At 37.6% G+C, this 16043-nt stretch overlaps 2 protein-coding genes across 3 annotated transcripts in view; one reads left to right on the top strand and one right to left on the bottom strand.

The window, feature by feature from the left end:
• The window catches only part of LOC126969265 (blue-sensitive opsin-like), a 29109-nt gene extending 27424 nt beyond the window's left edge, over positions 1–1685 (bottom strand). The window contains exon 1 of one of the 2 annotated variants that reach the window (XM_050814643.1): positions 1546–1685. The gene's annotated coding sequence lies outside the window, so the exon portion shown is untranslated. The remainder of the gene's footprint in view (positions 1–1545) is intronic. The other variant, XM_050814644.1, reaches the window with a different exon arrangement.
• On the top strand, positions 1570–14996 carry LOC126969241 (SET domain-containing protein SmydA-8-like). Its single transcript, XM_050814608.1, has 4 exons — positions 1570–2887; positions 5313–5476; positions 13255–13420; positions 13656–14996. Exons 1-4 carry the CDS (start codon positions 1714–1716, stop codon positions 13679–13681), a joined length of 1530 nt encoding a protein of 509 aa, XP_050670565.1. The 5' UTR covers positions 1570–1713; the 3' UTR covers positions 13682–14996.
• Positions 14997–16043: the final 1047 nt, after the last annotated feature.

Here is a 16043-nt window from a genome sequence, read left to right on the forward strand (position 1 = left end):
TCACACAACAGTCAACACACAGTGAACAACGTGAAGCCCCCTCCCGTTACGCTTTCACCCCCTCGCGCTCCTCCTGTTGCGTCATTACGGCACAGTTGACATATGTACCAGTATGGAAACTAAGCCTTGTTGATAATATATACTTACCTACATTTGCGTACACTCCATTGAAGCAATAGGGTTGTCACTAGGTTATTTTTCTAACCGACTTTAAAAAAGGAGAAGGTTCTCAATTCGACTGTATTTTTGGACGTAGTTCCTTATGGGACGTTGAAAAAATTGATAGTAAATGTTGCAGCCGGCACCTTAGTTTAACATTGTGAATTGTGTTCACGAATTTATTATAATCGATCTCGATCGATCGGACTTATAATTCGAATACCTACTAATTATAATAATAATATAACATTAAATAATTCTTATATATACTATACTACTTTATAGTTTAAAAAATGAAAGCCCGAGTTTCGATGGAGCCGAGTTCAAATAGCCGTATACACGCAATACGCTGGCATTTTTAAAAAGATCGCGTCAACAAATAACAACGTGACACTCGCTACTGCAAGACCGCGAAAACCGCTTAGGGTCCTTGTCGATGTACATGTTTGTATGAGTGTGTCATTTTAAACGTTTGTAGGTAGTTTCCGTACTGGTACATATGTCTACTGTGATTACGGTTTGTAGTTTCATTACCGTTAGGTACATGTTATATTTTCGTTTTTATTGTTTCGTTTTGACTTTTGTTATTAATACTTCTGTAGTTTCTGTTACTCGTATTCTGTGTCGCTATAATAGTACTGGCAGAAAAATAAAAACTTTTGTGCTTTACCCAGATTTTTTCATTGATTTTGCATAATTAAAATAATAATTATCAGCATCACAATACAACACCATTACATCAATCCATAATACTGAAAAAATAAATCATTGTTTATTAATTAATAAGTATGTCTTAGCGATGCTTGTTTTGCACACCGTAACAATGCCACGATGTGACGTCGTCGACGCCAGGTCTAGATGTAACCGGGTAGTATGTAGCTACTTCACTTAGCCTTAAAACCTGACCATTAGTCTTGTATACAAAAACAGTGGACATAATAATCTCTGAATATTTGTACTAAATTCTATCTTAGACTAAATACTTGTGAATTATCATTATATTTCCCCATTTAAATAACAAAACCTAGCGTTTGTTTGCAAGTTTTACGGCCGTGGGAAGAAAATACAATATGATTGTACATAATGATTATCATAAATTCACAAATTCCGTATGTATAAATAAATATATGTAATTATTTGCGCCTCATTAACGTTTTAGCTATTGGGCTGAATGTTACAATTACGTTTAGCTAACCACAACTGACTGACACCTAGTTAAAAATAACAATGACAATTATGTAATGCCTTGTCTGAAATCCTCGTAGTTGGCGATGAGTCGTAACTCCACATAATGTATTATATTCTTACGCAAGAACAACTAGTAATCGGTTTCGATATTATATATTGATTGGAGTTTAAAAACAGATTGCAAGATATATGTCTCACCTCACGCAGCTGGCATACGTCTTTCAGCACCAGTTAATTAAAGAGAGGTGTGCACATGCTCTATAACTCAGATCGACGTCTATTTTCTCTTATCAAACTAACTAATGTTGATATTCACTTCACAACGAACGCGCAGTGCACTGCCAGCACACACCGAGTTACGACAGGATGTTGTCGATAGAGCAATTGTCGCAAATTGTGAAGGAGCATCTCGCACGTATTCAGATATGTGACAATAATGATTTTGGAAACAAATGGATAATCGCCGATTCAAAAGTTGGAGGCCGCGGACTCATTGCAACGAAAGATATCAAAACAAACGAAATATTATTTATCGATGATCCAATAGTTCGCGGTCCACGATCCGGAACTATCATACAAAGAGGGTGTACCGTTTGCGGAAAAATCGATAACTCGTCTTTATTTAGGTGCACAAATTGTGGTTTATTGTTATGTTCAGAGCAGTGTCAAAATAGTAGCGTTCATTACGATGATTGTTGCATAATATCCGGCTGGCCCAGCAAAGTACCGATTGAGGATGTAGACAATACACTACTATCCCGCGCATTGACTTCCATAAGGGCTTTGTTGCTTAATGATGATCAGAAGAACCTTGTAAGAAATCTACAAGCACACATCTTACCCCAGCATGCAAGCGAAATACGGGATTTAAAAGAATACTTTGATATTCCATCAGAAGAAGAAGAATTTATGTCATTAGTAAGTTGTATACTTGATTCAAACGCATTTCAAATTGCGACGCGATATGGCAGCAAGGAAATGAGTATGCGTGGCTTGTATCCAGTGTCATCGTTATTGAATCACAATTGTGTTCCGAATACTAAATATGGTTTTGACAAAGACTACAAAATGTTCGTCAGAGCTGTGAAGCCTATTCCAGCGGGCACTGAATTGACTACGTGCTACTCAGGATTACTTTGGGGTACACCCGCTAGACGCCTGCATTTGTTCAAAACTAAACATTTTTGGTGTAAATGTGATCGGTGTGCAGATCCGACAGAACGGGGAACACTCCTGTCAGCACTCAAGTGTTTCGAGCCTAGTTGTGCAAGCTCTCTTATACCAATTGAACCTCTAAAGTCATCAACTGCTTGGAGATGTTTAGATTGCGGACTTCGTGTCCCAAACAATAACATCTGCACCTTGCAGAGTGCACTCGGAAGCTTAATTGGATGTCTGGATTTTGCAAACGTAGTGGATTTGGAGAAGTTTCTTATAAATAGAGTCTTGAAATATGTACCGAAAAGTAATCAAATATTTATGGATCTTCAGTGTCGTATAATATGGGAGTTTGGTGAAGCAGAAGGACTTCGATGGCATGGTAAGCTATTTATTTATGTATTATTTATAAATGACGAACGAAATTTGTAGCATCTATCTTTAATTGCTTTTTTTGTGATATGACTGACACACGGCCGTCTGTCTGTCTATAGCTAGGCTACGCTCAATACAATTAGATATCTGTGCCCTCTTCTTATCGTAATCATATGAAAAATAAATACCCACATATTGGCAAATCAGAAGATAATAAAAATTGTGAAACATGACATTAAATTATAAAGATTAATATTATGATGTTGGTACACCTTATGATAATTATAATATAAATGGTAGTCAAGTGTTTTTATTATTCCATATGTGAATCTGTCTTTTAACCTTTTGTTATTAAAGTATATTTTTTTTAATTTGAAAAACACGTTTCTCTACCAAATAAAGAAGAAAAATTGGGTTATGGGCTTTTTTGTTATCAGAATATATACTCAAAAGTTAAATCTTTTTTAATCTACTACCAGATATATACATTAAGAGATTTAAACAGAATACAATCGCGTTACAACACAGTCGGTATACAATAATTTTCCATTTAATTTAAAACTTCTACCTGTTTTTGTTACCTTATGCTATCTAACAAGAAGAAAGCGCAAGGGCATACTCTTTCTATCAATATTTCTATAAAAAACATAAACTTCTTATGCCTACTACAGCTTCACCTAGCCAGGGTCATACACAACATGCTTCAACACCAAAACAATGGTGTAAATTGTCATACTAACCGACAATCAAAGAACTATTTCGTTTTATCCGATACAAGTTTTCACTTGCAATTTCGTCCGCATTTACTAGTGTAACCATATTAGTTGGTTTTTGTTAACCAACCAATATGAATACACTAATGTGTTGGCCAACACATCTCTTTTGTACATTCTCTGGGATATTGTTGTAAAAGCATATAGATCGCCCACAAAACACTTACTAACGCGACTTAGCCGAGTAGTAGGCATAAAGTATATACATATTATATAATTACTCCAAAATAGGTTACGAAAAAAGCTAGTTGGTTATACGACTTTGAGTGCTTGAGTTTGAGACGGGACTTCATCGCGATCTCACTACACTCTCCCTGATGAAGAACCTCCGAATGGTCCGCAGACCGAAACCTTAAGTGGGTATTGCTGCGACAAAGCTTGAAGTAAAGCCTTTTAGACAAATAAAAACTATGAGTGTATTTAATGTATTTACATTTGTAGAACCATTACATTATTTGTCTTTTCATTTTTGTTAAACACACAGGTACCTAGCAAAAGTATTAATACCAGAGCTTTAGAGAAAAATTTGCAAAGGAATAAATGAATAGTAAGCATTAAGTTATTACATAATTACCATTACAGGTTTGTGTTTGTACAAAATAATCAAATTCTTACACGTTTGGTAGATAACGTTTTGATGTCCAATGATAATGTCATACAATCGCGTCCTTAGCTCTATCAATAAGATGAAATGACATTATTTAGATTACAATTCTAGATCTAATCTACCTTCATCAATTTTCATGAATAAGAAATCTAAATAGTCCTGATATTGAAAATGGGTTATTGGAATAAATACAAAAACTTACAACGTTAGTGTAGGAGTCCTTTCAAGCATGAAATGGCTGTAGGAGGGAGAAGGAAGCTTCGCACTTCCATAGCAAAAAAGGTACTTAATAAATAAGAAAAAGCAAAAATAATCACAGTTAAATCAGATAAAGCAATATAGATAGGTGCATGAATTTTGTACACTTCTTGGCCTAACTTATAACGCCCCGTCGATGGTACTCAAATAGATAATAATATATTAATTTCGCGGTTATATTTTATCATACCTTCTTTAACTATTTTCGCATGTGGGTTCATCTTTAATCGACATACTACCCAATAAAAAATGTCTTTAATTAATATGTGCTTAATATCTATATATATATGTTCGTAATATAGAGCTGCTTTCACATCGGCATCTAGTGCTTTGTGAACGGCGCAGCATTGCGTAGAGACGTCGCTTCATTGTGTGTCTTCTACCGCATTTATCATGTTCCGAAGAGCTGTTTCACCTGATTCCTGCCGCCGAATTCCACCTTCATGACACGCCACAAGTTAGGATTTCATCCCCACCATGTCTACTGAACCACATCCAATGGACACAAGTGTAACGATATAAATAAAAATTATCTAATTAGAGTATCAAAATAATTCAATGATAATATATAACATTTAACTAACTAAATTATGCGGTATAATAATATTTTAATTGGTTTAATTTAATACCTTTTTTATTTTCTACAAACGTACAATAGCACGAGGATATTTTTTAAGGAATTCTTGTTTTATTTCGCCAAAGAATAATAACTTCTTACGTTGGTACAATAACACATACATGTACACACAGTCAGTTGTCAGTAGGTACATAATATACAAATGTTTTAATTTCAGAGCTGTCAGAATCTCGGGTAGCGTTAAAGGAAAGTCTATGCCGGAGCACGCTGCGAACAGTGGCCGCCCTGGGGTTGGGTGACGCGTACCTCAGAGGTCTACTGCTGTACCACCTGCACGCCTCGCTGGCAGAACGGGCACGGCGCTGCCCTGACCTTTACGAGGTAGGTGCTAGCTAATATAATAATAATGTAAAGGCTGTAAATAAAAAAAAAATAAAACACCTTTCAAAAGATTAAAACCCGTGTACGAGTAATTGTTATTGTGTTTATACATTACATTTTGAATAAATGTTACATTTTTATTATTAATTTAGTTAACCCGACGTTTCTAGACCTTTCCAGGTCACGTTTTCAGTGGGACTGCGGTTGAAATGATTCAAGATAGTAATTGTCATAGATGTCATTATGAAGTTTAGCGCCATTTATTGCCTCGGAGAGGTGGTATTTGTTGTAGACAGTTGTTTTTTTGGCAAAATTTACTGACAGATTCCTCTTCTTTTTTTATATGTGTAGTAGTGTTACATAATAATTTAAGACCGTCCTCTCTATTGAAATTTGGGTATTTTTAATTTCAATGGCTTCCTTGAAAACCCACTGCGGAGGAACGCTACACATCCAGATGGTGGGGATGATTGTCTAATTTGTGACGTGTCGTGCGAAGGTGATATTCTGCGGCAGGAATAGTCAAGCAGCTCTTCGGAACACTCGCCGTAATAGATGCGCTAGAAGACACACAATGATGCTACGTTTTCTTCGCAACTAGCTAGCAGATATGACACTGCAGTACTTCTTATGTGACTCCGTTATTTTATCGGAAGCTAAAAATGACTTAGTTTTGTTTGCCTTGTGTGAAGAAGCGTTGTCATGGTGTAGGAGAATGCGGTTTTTTGGTCTTCTTTCGCGAACTTTTTTTAACTTCTTCTTCTTAACGTGCCGTCTCCTTGCGAAGGTTGGCAATCATTAGGGCAATTTCAACTTTCGACACAGCTGCTCTAAATAATGATCTTGTGCTCTTCCCAAACCATTGGCGCAAGTTTTTAAGCCACGATATCCTTCTGCGGCCAGGCCTCCTCCTGCCTGCCACTTACCCTTGCATGATTAGTTGAAGGAGTTCTTGCCATTACGCATCTCATAAGTATCTCTGTAGCCTTTCCCATTCTCTCTAACACGATGCTATTCCGTACGCGCTCTGTCCAAGAAATTTTCAGCATACGTCTGTACACCCACATCTCGAACGCTTCCAGTTTTTTTGTCATAGCTTCTGTCAGCGTCCAAGCTTCTACGCCGTATAAGAGCACAGTAAAGACATAGCACAGCGCTATGCGTATAAGAAGAGAGATGCTTAGGTTCCGGTCACAAAGTACTTTTTTCATTTTTGGAAAGGCGTTGCGTGCTTGCTCTATTCTGCATCGTATTTCGAGGCTGTGATCTCCTGAGTCGTCAAGCTCAGGTGTACGGCTTATTACCATATACTTCGTCTTTTTGGTGTTGATGTTAATACCATACTCAGCACTGACAGAAGCTACGGAGTTGACTAGTCTTTGAAGGCCCTCAAGACTGTCCGCGATTAATATCGTGTCGTCTGCGTACCTAATATTGTTCAACATTTTGCCATTAATTGATATTCCGTCTGTGCTGTTATCAAGCGCTTCCGAAAATATGGCTTCAGCATACAAATTAAAAAGTAAGGGTGACAAAATACAGCCTTGTCGTACGCCCCTTTCTATCTCGATGTATGATGAAAGTTTCCCGTTGACCCTAATGTTTGCACGCTGTTTCCAATATAAGTTTCTGATGAATCGACAGTCTTTAAAGTGCAAGCCAATTTTCTGGAGCACTTCCATCAATTTGACACGTTGAACTCGGTCAAAGGCCTTTTCATAGAAGCAGACAAATAGATCTCTATTCATATCCCAGCATCTTTGTACCAGCACCTGATAGCCGAAAAGTGCATCTCTTGTACCCAAACCGCTTCTAAAACCAAACTGGGTATATGATAGTAAGGACTCACATTCAGAGTAAATTCTGCTATGAAGTACTTTTAAAAAGAGCTTCAAAACGTGACTCATGAGTGAAATTGTGCGGTAATCACTGCATTTTTTGGGATTATTGATTTTTGGTAGGGTGATAAATGTCGATTTGAGCCAGCCCGAGTGCCCGAGTCGTAGATAGCATTAAAGAGGTTAACGAGATAATCTAGATTACACTCTTCGATTTCTTTAATAATCTCGACTGGTATGTCATCGGGACCACAAGCTTTTCTTGCTTTTGCATTTCTTATGGCATGATAGACTTCACTTTTCCTAATGGCTGGTCCCGTGTCATCACAAACGAAATCTACAGGATCTGATCGAGTATCATGAAACACCTCAGTAACATATTGTTCCCATGTTACTAACATGTCATCGGTGGAAGATGCATAATTGCCATATTTATTGAGAAGAGTTACTTGTCTGCGTCCTTGATGTTTAGGAGAAAGAAACTCTTTAATCTTCTTATGCATATTAAAACAGTCAAACTTCTTATCCAGTTTCTCTATCTCAGAACAAAGATCACCATACCATGTTTCTTTTGCCTGTCTTATTTTTTTCCGTATTAAAAGTTTTATTGTGTCATACTTTTCTTTGTTCGTTTTATTTTCACGTCTCTTATCCATTAAATCCAATATTTCGTCAGTAATCCATTTCTTTTTCTTCATTCGTGGCGTCGACGTCAAGATCTTTTCACTTGTGTCAAGTATTGTCGTCTTAAAACTATGCCACGATTGTTCCATGTCCGAGAAACCAGGATTAACATTGTTTCGTTTTAGCCTACACATGTCGTCTTTGATGGCTAAATGAAGTTGTTTTTTGGATTCAGGGTTTTTCAATTTGTCAAGGTCTATTCTGGTGATTTTTGGTTGTTGTTGGATTTTCTTTAACTGAACCTTTATTACGGCCACAATAGGATTGTGGTCAGATCCAATATCGGTTCCGGGATATGTTTTAGCAGATTTTATGCTATTCCTATGTCTTCTGCTGACCAATATGAAATCTATTTGATTACGTACGATCTTCTCTGGACTATCGGCTGGTGAACGCCAAGTGTAAAGTCTTCTAGGTGGTAACTTAAAGAATGTATTAGTGATGACAAACTCACGCTCCTGGCAGAACTGCACCAACCTTTCTCCTCGATCGTTTCGAACCCCAAGCCCAAAAGTGCCAACAACATCGGGTACTGGACCTTGTCCGATTTTGGAGTTAAAATCACCCGTAATTATTGTTGTATCATGTTTTTTAGTTATTTTGAGGGCTGTTTCTATGTCATCGTAAAATTCCTCATTTATATCATCACTTTTGTCTGCAGTAGTGCATAAACTTGGATTATGTTGATGTTAAACGGCTTCAAGTTGTAATAACATTACCTGGTCCGAAATGGGAAGAAAATTCCTTACAGTATATCGTAGAGCGTCTTTTATAATTACTGCAACACCATTTCTATGATGTTGATTATCATTGCTACCCGAATAGTAGACTGTAGTATTTTCTGAAGTTACTATACCATTCCCTTTCCATCTTAATTCACTTATTCCAAGGATATCAAGCTCTAATCTATTCATTTCCATTATAACATTTTCCAGTTTACCGTCTTCGTACAAGCTGCGGACATTCCAAGTTGCGATCTTTATGGCTGACCCGGAGATTCTTCGCACCATCTGACCATTTAAGGTCTGCCGGGGACTAAGGGCCATTATTATATTTGTCTCAGCCATAATGATTTATCCTTTGAAATTAATAAAATAATGTGGTGGTTTTCCGTGGCCTTCCACATCGCTGTTTGCTGCTTTCTGAATCTGGGATTCATAGGACAACAATATAACTGGTGACTGTACAGGCTTGTCCAGCTCCCACTCACTCAGTCTACCACCTACGCAGCTGCCCGCAGTTGGAGGTGATTAATGCTTATTTACTGGCGGCATTGACTCGCCATGTCACAGGATTTTCATTGGGTCTTTGTAGTTTTTCCATAGAAGAACCTCTAATCCTGCCGGTGTGTGGTCGGGGACCGCCGAAGCAGCTAGCCATAATACTTACTGCCGTTCCACTATCCGCCACCTGTGGACCCCGATAGTAGCTCACACCTAAGCCCTACCTTTTTTTACCACCCTGGGAAAATAAATGGTAGAATACCACTCGGCATTAACACTCTTTTGATCTTCAAGTGGAATTGTGCAGATGGGACCGACCAGCTGAGAAAAAAAATTTCAATTCTTCGTGGAAAATTTTCTGAGTTTGGCTTATAGAGGACTATTGGGGATTGGCCCCAATAGTCCTCGAATTGTCTCATAGGTAATCTGCGGGTTTTCTTCAATTAGCCGCTTAACAGTCGCCACATTATTTTCAAAAGAAACCCGACCTCTGAAATTCAGCAAAGTATCGTCTCACGGTGCTCAAGCAAGGTGCTTCTCCCAAAAGCATTTTGAAGACGAGCGCACAGTCTTGCGGAGAGAGAGAACTTTTAAAATCATAAAAAAACATCGCTCTAAAATCTTTTCGACTCAATTCCATTTTCTTTGCGTACGTAGAAGGCGAGACAAAACGTCCTGAGGATGCCTCGTGTAGAGGCGAAACACGTGTCGAATTGATTTTAAAAACAAATATTGGCGGAATTAACACTAAAGAGGGCCTAAATCATTTGTATAATTATGGATTTCCGCAAAGTAACGCCTAATTCAATAAATTTTCCTAATTGACAAATGATTTCCCGCCAATTGTTTTTTTTTTTTTTTTTTCTTCTTTTGGCAATAGCGTTTACTTTTTGCCAATAACGTAAATTAAAAGATTGGGAAACTAAGTTAAAAAATGATACGGAACACGGGAAAGGATCAGAAGTTTTTTTTTTTGTTACTAAGAATGTTGCAACGTTTCAAAAAATATAAGATTCGAAATTCAAATAGCTCCGACTAGATAGAAGCGCAAAACTTTCAATGTGCCCCATGTATTTATGACACCCAGCTTCTTCAAGGCTTTGCCATCCAGTTGAATGCCGAATTAGCATACTCTCGAGATTTGGAGAATTTCATGATTTGGGGACCGGAGTCCGTAGCACCCTATTGCAAATATCACAATCTATCATTCTATTATTATAAATTCTGACATGCCAATACCTCAGAACTTTCGACTGGGTGAACCGATTTTGATGATTCTCTTTTTATTTGAAAGGTGGTGCCTCCCGTGTGGTCTCATTTAAATTTGCTTCAGACGATGGAAACCATAAGAAAACCATATAAGTCTTAAATTTGCATTAAGTATGTGCGCCACGTATGGACAAATTTCCAACCGATTTCTATGATTCTTTTTTTATTTTAAAGGATGTACTTCAAGGGTAGTTTCATGAGAGTTTGTTTAGGGTCTGATTATGGGATCCAAGAGAAAGTAACGAAATTCTTTAATTCTTAGGAGCCAATTAATATATATAATAAATAAAAGTTCACAGTCTGACGTTTGCGACATTCGTTAATTTTTATGGTTTCTTCGTCGAAAAGGTTCAAGCCCATACAGCCACATTCGTTAATATTCAATAACAACATTATATTAATATGTGTGATAAAAATAATTTAATTATTTTTATTCAATTTTTTATTAATAACACGGCTTTAATTAATGTAAGTATATATTCAATGGTTTAAATTATATCTTCTTGTCTTTCAACTTTTTTAGAATATCTGGTAAATACTGGGTGTTTCAGAATAGGTGGGCCTTTGCAAATGAAAATGACATTTGTCTATGAGCTTTCAGATAAGCAAATAAAGTATATATGTCTATGTATCTGTTAATTATTCCTAAAATTAATTATAACTAAGTTTTACTTCAATCGCGCGTAAAGATTACACGCACACACTTTTTTTGAAGTCGCTTGTTTTTTTTTCATTTTATTTTTTTGTAGATTTATTTATCCGCTCAACAGGAGTTCAATGAAGAACAGAAATATGTTCAAGGGTGGTGCCAATTCCAATTACCATAATCAAGAGCCTTTATTATAGTTTTTTATTAGGTGTCTATCGAAGGTATACCATGCCATCTAGCGTTTTGAAAGTTGACAAGTATTTTAAATTTTGTAGGAGGGCTGCACTAAAGGTATCGGGAATGGAATATTTCCACTGTTCCTGTCATATTAAAATCTTTTTAATTGTAAACTCCTTGGTTTTAAAAATCGAATACCATTTATGTATTTAAAAAAGGATTCTCGGTGGTGCCACAAGGTCTTGTAAACTTGTTTAGTCGTTGAGAAAATGGAATTGACCCGAGAAAATTCTAGAGTGATGATTTATTATGACTTTCGAAGTGTTTTAATACAAAAACAGTGTGTTGACCGGATGATTTCTGCATTTGGTGATGAAGCCCCATCCAAAGCCACAATTTATCGCTGGTTTGCTGAATTTCAACGTGGACGTGTCAAGCTCAGTGATGATCCCCGTCAAGGACGTCCAAAAACTGCTGTCACCAAATACATTTTTAAATAGTAATGTTGTGTCACTTCCTTGATTCCCGAAATTTTCAGTGCTGCCCTCGTAATTGTTGCTGTAGTTTTGAAACTAAAGAGATATTATAGTTTTTGACTCACCGCTAGAACTTTGAAAAAAAGACTCACGCTGAAGAGGTACTTCAGTCGATACTCGAAGTCTAATTTTCGTCTAACAAGTAATGATACCACAACACGGCATTTAAACACTGTTGAATTAGTGAATGCATTAAACGTTTAAGTATGATTGTTTTAAAAAAGTGTCGGCGCGGCTTTTATGCAAACATTATATTCAAGTGTGTATTGTCACTGTATTCAGAACTGCATAAAAGAGAATTCTGATATGACATGGGGAATAATGATAATATGGTCCGGTCCATATTATATATAAATATTAGAAACTTTCAAGCTTAGAATAAATTAATTCAAATGATAATTATCGCTGATCTTCAATCAGATGAGCGAGTTGCTCGTTTGCCCCTTCTAATATACTTTAAAAGAATCCGCTTATACCACAATACAGTTATATACCTCAATAAAACAGCAGGGCGGAGCGCTAGGGTAGGGTAGGCTATGTACCAAACATACAAAAAAGACGACGCGGACGGCGCAGTGCAACTAATTGAGGCTATGGTCTCCTATTTTACGCCGTACGCGACGTCTCGTTACGCCGTACGCGACGTCTCGTTACGCCGTACGCTGCGTCACAATGCTTACTATGTAAATGTACTGTTGTGGTCTCTTTCATACGTCGACACTAGCGTGTTGACGCCATACGCGGCATCCGAACTCCGTACGCCGCGTCTCTAGTCATTTTGAACCATTGCAGCGTGAAGGTCGTCGCTCGCGTCACAATATGATGAGGTTTGATAAAGGAAAAGACGAGTTGTTGATTGAATCAGTATAATGTTATAATATGTTATGATAAAAGTGACATGAATCATAAAAACAATATTTTATAAGCATGAATGTTGGGAAAAAAATAGTTATAAACTAGTAACAAATATAGCATTAAAAGTTCCACCAAAACCATCGCGAAAACACTACCTACCGCATGTGACCGCTAGCGAGTAGCCACTGAGCCACCTGCGTCACGCCAGACGTATTGACCGACGCTGTGCGTTGCGTCCAGATGTTGGAAGCCACGGATATACGTTGATGGAATACACGTTGACGCTAACGCCAGACTCCGAGTACTGCATAAAATAGGAGACGACAGCCTTAACTCGGACAGCGACCAGTCTCGGTGGCGTACGGCGTGGCACTCAATAGTATTGTCATCCCAAGATTGCTTAGCGGCCGTATAACTCGTGTGTATGTGTGTGTGCGTCGATTCGGGTGCTCTAGTATGAAGTTAAAGAACTGTTCTTTGTATTGTGTTTATACTATCCAGATGCCTAAAAGTGTTTTAAGACAAATTTATAATTTTTATCTTGCAGAATCTCAAGGCAGAAATCGAAAACACAATAGAACAGGCGTACAATATCCTTCAAGGTGATATATCGGCTCCGCCAGATCTGGAGCTGAGACGACAGTACCTGGGCCCAGGGTGCCACAAGCCACATGCAGAAAGATTCTGCATCTTTAAAAGCAACGACTCAAAATGTTAATAGAATTTCTTAAAGTGCTATTATTTCATTCTTACAGCCCTTACGTAGAGTCGGGAAGTCTTAGGCTGAGATCTATAGAGCGTAATTTGACTTTGCTCAGACTTTACTTACGTAATACTTAGCTGAGTGTGATAAAACGAGAACTTGACTTTTGCATTAAACAAACAAAAATATTTTTATTTCGTAGGTAAATTGCATTACACTTGAAATATGTCTTTTTTTTCTTACAGCCCGTTTGGAATGCAGATTTCCTTAGAGAAGAACGAGCAAGAAACTCTATGGTTGCACTTTTCAATACTGATTGATATGACAGATTTTTAATTTAAAATTAATTTTACAAATCATTTCAATTACAATATACACAAAGTGATGCAAAAAATACCCAAAGGTCAATTACTAAATGTCTTACACGAGTAAAGAAAAACAATGTAAATTAATAAGTAAAAACATAGTTACAAGTTATTGAGTACATACTTAAAGTACAATACAGTAGAAGATTGGGATTTCTTAGCATAAGCTTAGTATAATTTCAGTTGTCAAATGAGTATAAAACCGAAATCAAAGATTATGCTAAGCTTACATTCAGCTAAGTTTTACGTAAGTAAACTCTGAGCAAAGTATAAGTACGCTCTATAGATATACCTTAGAGAAAAATTGACAAATATTCGAATCTCTCTTGTAATTTAATTTAACTGACCATGTTATTAAATTAATAATGTAAGTCATACGCAAAGTGGATGTAAATACTACGAAATAAGAGGTGGGACTGTCTAAGTTAAAATTGAAATTTAGTTTAGTATGAAACATACAGTGATTTGACATAAGTCTGAAATAGAATATATATCACGATCGGCCACGAAGTACCTATAATCCGGCTAAGTTTGAAAGCGTTGTTAAAACAGTTGCTTAAATCGTAGTGGATGTCGGCTATCTCCTTTTTTTACAAGATCATAACCGTCACCTGTCAATCTGTCAATGACTGCACGTTTCATACAATCGAGTGAATCGCTTCTTTCTTAGAATGTTTCGCTAGGCTGGTCATACGCTGCCCATGGTGCAATAAAGACGAGTAATATGATAATGATAAATGGTGAACTATACTCGGAGTGTAGTTTACCATTTATCGAATCCACTAATCGATTCCTAAATGCGTTAAGTTATGTATCACCGCGAGTAGCGCGTGTTCGTGATAACTGTAAAATAATATTCATAAATCAAATTAAGAACTATATTTCATGCTTTCTTATTAAGACAACAGCCAGCTTGCTGGGTGAAGAAGTTGAAACATTAGAGAGGTTAGAGCTAGAGGTCACGGGTTCGAATCCCGGTAGGTGCAAACATTTATGTGATGAATGTTTGTTTCCGTGTAATGAATGTTATCGTATTAAATATATTGTTGTGCTTTATGCCTAGTTTGGGGCACAATACCTAATTTGTGTAAAAGTGTGTCAATACTGTTATTATTATGAGTACATTTTATTGTAATTTCACATTATTTCCTAGATTTATATATACTTATAAGTAACATATTTATAAAAGAACAATATTATAAATATATAAATCTTTCTGTATCTCACCCTCAATCCAGTATTATTATTATTATTAAAGTAGTTACTTCACGTAAACGAAAGTGTTGCAGAAAGTAGAGGCTAACTGTAGAAAGCTATTTTTTTCGACGCTTTCAAAAGTATTAATTATCTAAGCCTATTGTCAAAATATTATTATCTTTAACCTAGTATTTTTTTATGGAATAGCAGGACAAACGAGCGTACGGGTCACCTGGTGTTAAGTGATCACCGCCGCCCACATTCTCTTGCAACACCAGAGGAATCACAAGAGCCTTGCCGGCCTCTAAGGAAGGTGTACGCGCTTTTTTTGAAGGTACCCATGTCGTATCGTCCCGGAAACACCGCACAAGGAAGCTCATTCCACAGCTTTGTAGTTCGTGGAAGAAAGCTCCTTGAAAAACGCACTGTGGAGGACCGCCACACATCCAGATGGTGGGGATGATATCCTAACTTGTGGCGTGTCGTGCGAAGGTGGGATTCGGCGGCAGGAATCAGGTTAAACAGCTCTTCGGAACACTCCCCGTGATAAATGCGGTAGAATACACACAATGAAGCGACGTCTCTACGCAACGCAAGTGATCCAGCCGTTCACAGAGCACTGGGTCCCCGACAATTCAAGCTGCCCTGCGTTGCACGCGGTCAAATGGATCGAGCTGATACTGGGGTGCTGATACCGGACCTGCGCTTTGTAGAGCGCTATAATGTGGGCCGGCTTGAAGTATTGCCGTGCTCTATTGATGACGCCCAGCTTCTTCGAAGCCAATTTGGCTTAGCACTCCAGATGGCCACGGAATTGGCAATCGCTCGAGATTTCGAGACCCAGTATTCCGATACTAGGCGAGGCTTTAAGGGAAGTGTTATCGAAGAGCGGTGATACGACAAATGGGGTTTATTTTAGTGGTAAACGCGCAAACTTGAGACTTTTGAGGGTTAAATTGGACAAGGTTCAATTTACCCCATTCCGCGACCTTCTCGAGAGAGGACTCGATAGAAGACACAAGTTTCTCCCGGCACTGGTCGACGTTTTCCCGAGAGAGACCTGCATCGCCC

Source organism: Leptidea sinapis, chromosome 17 (assembly GCF_905404315.1).
Source record: "Leptidea sinapis chromosome 17, ilLepSina1.1, whole genome shotgun sequence".
Taxonomy (NCBI): domain Eukaryota; kingdom Metazoa; phylum Arthropoda; class Insecta; order Lepidoptera; family Pieridae; genus Leptidea; species Leptidea sinapis.

Excerpts from the sequence above, each read along its gene's own strand:
- LOC126969241 (XM_050814608.1), top strand. The coding sequence starts at position 1,714 with ATGTTGTCGATAGAGCAATTGTCGCAAATTGTGAAGGAGCATCTCGCA. Across the intron at positions 5,477-13,254 it reads GCTGCCCTGACCTTTACGAG|AATCTCAAGGCAGAAATCGA; the intron begins GTAGGTGCTAGC and ends TTTATCTTGCAG. Across the intron at positions 13,421-13,655 it reads TAAAAGCAACGACTCAAAAT|CCCGTTTGGAATGCAGATTT; the intron begins GTTAATAGAATT and ends TTTTTCTTACAG.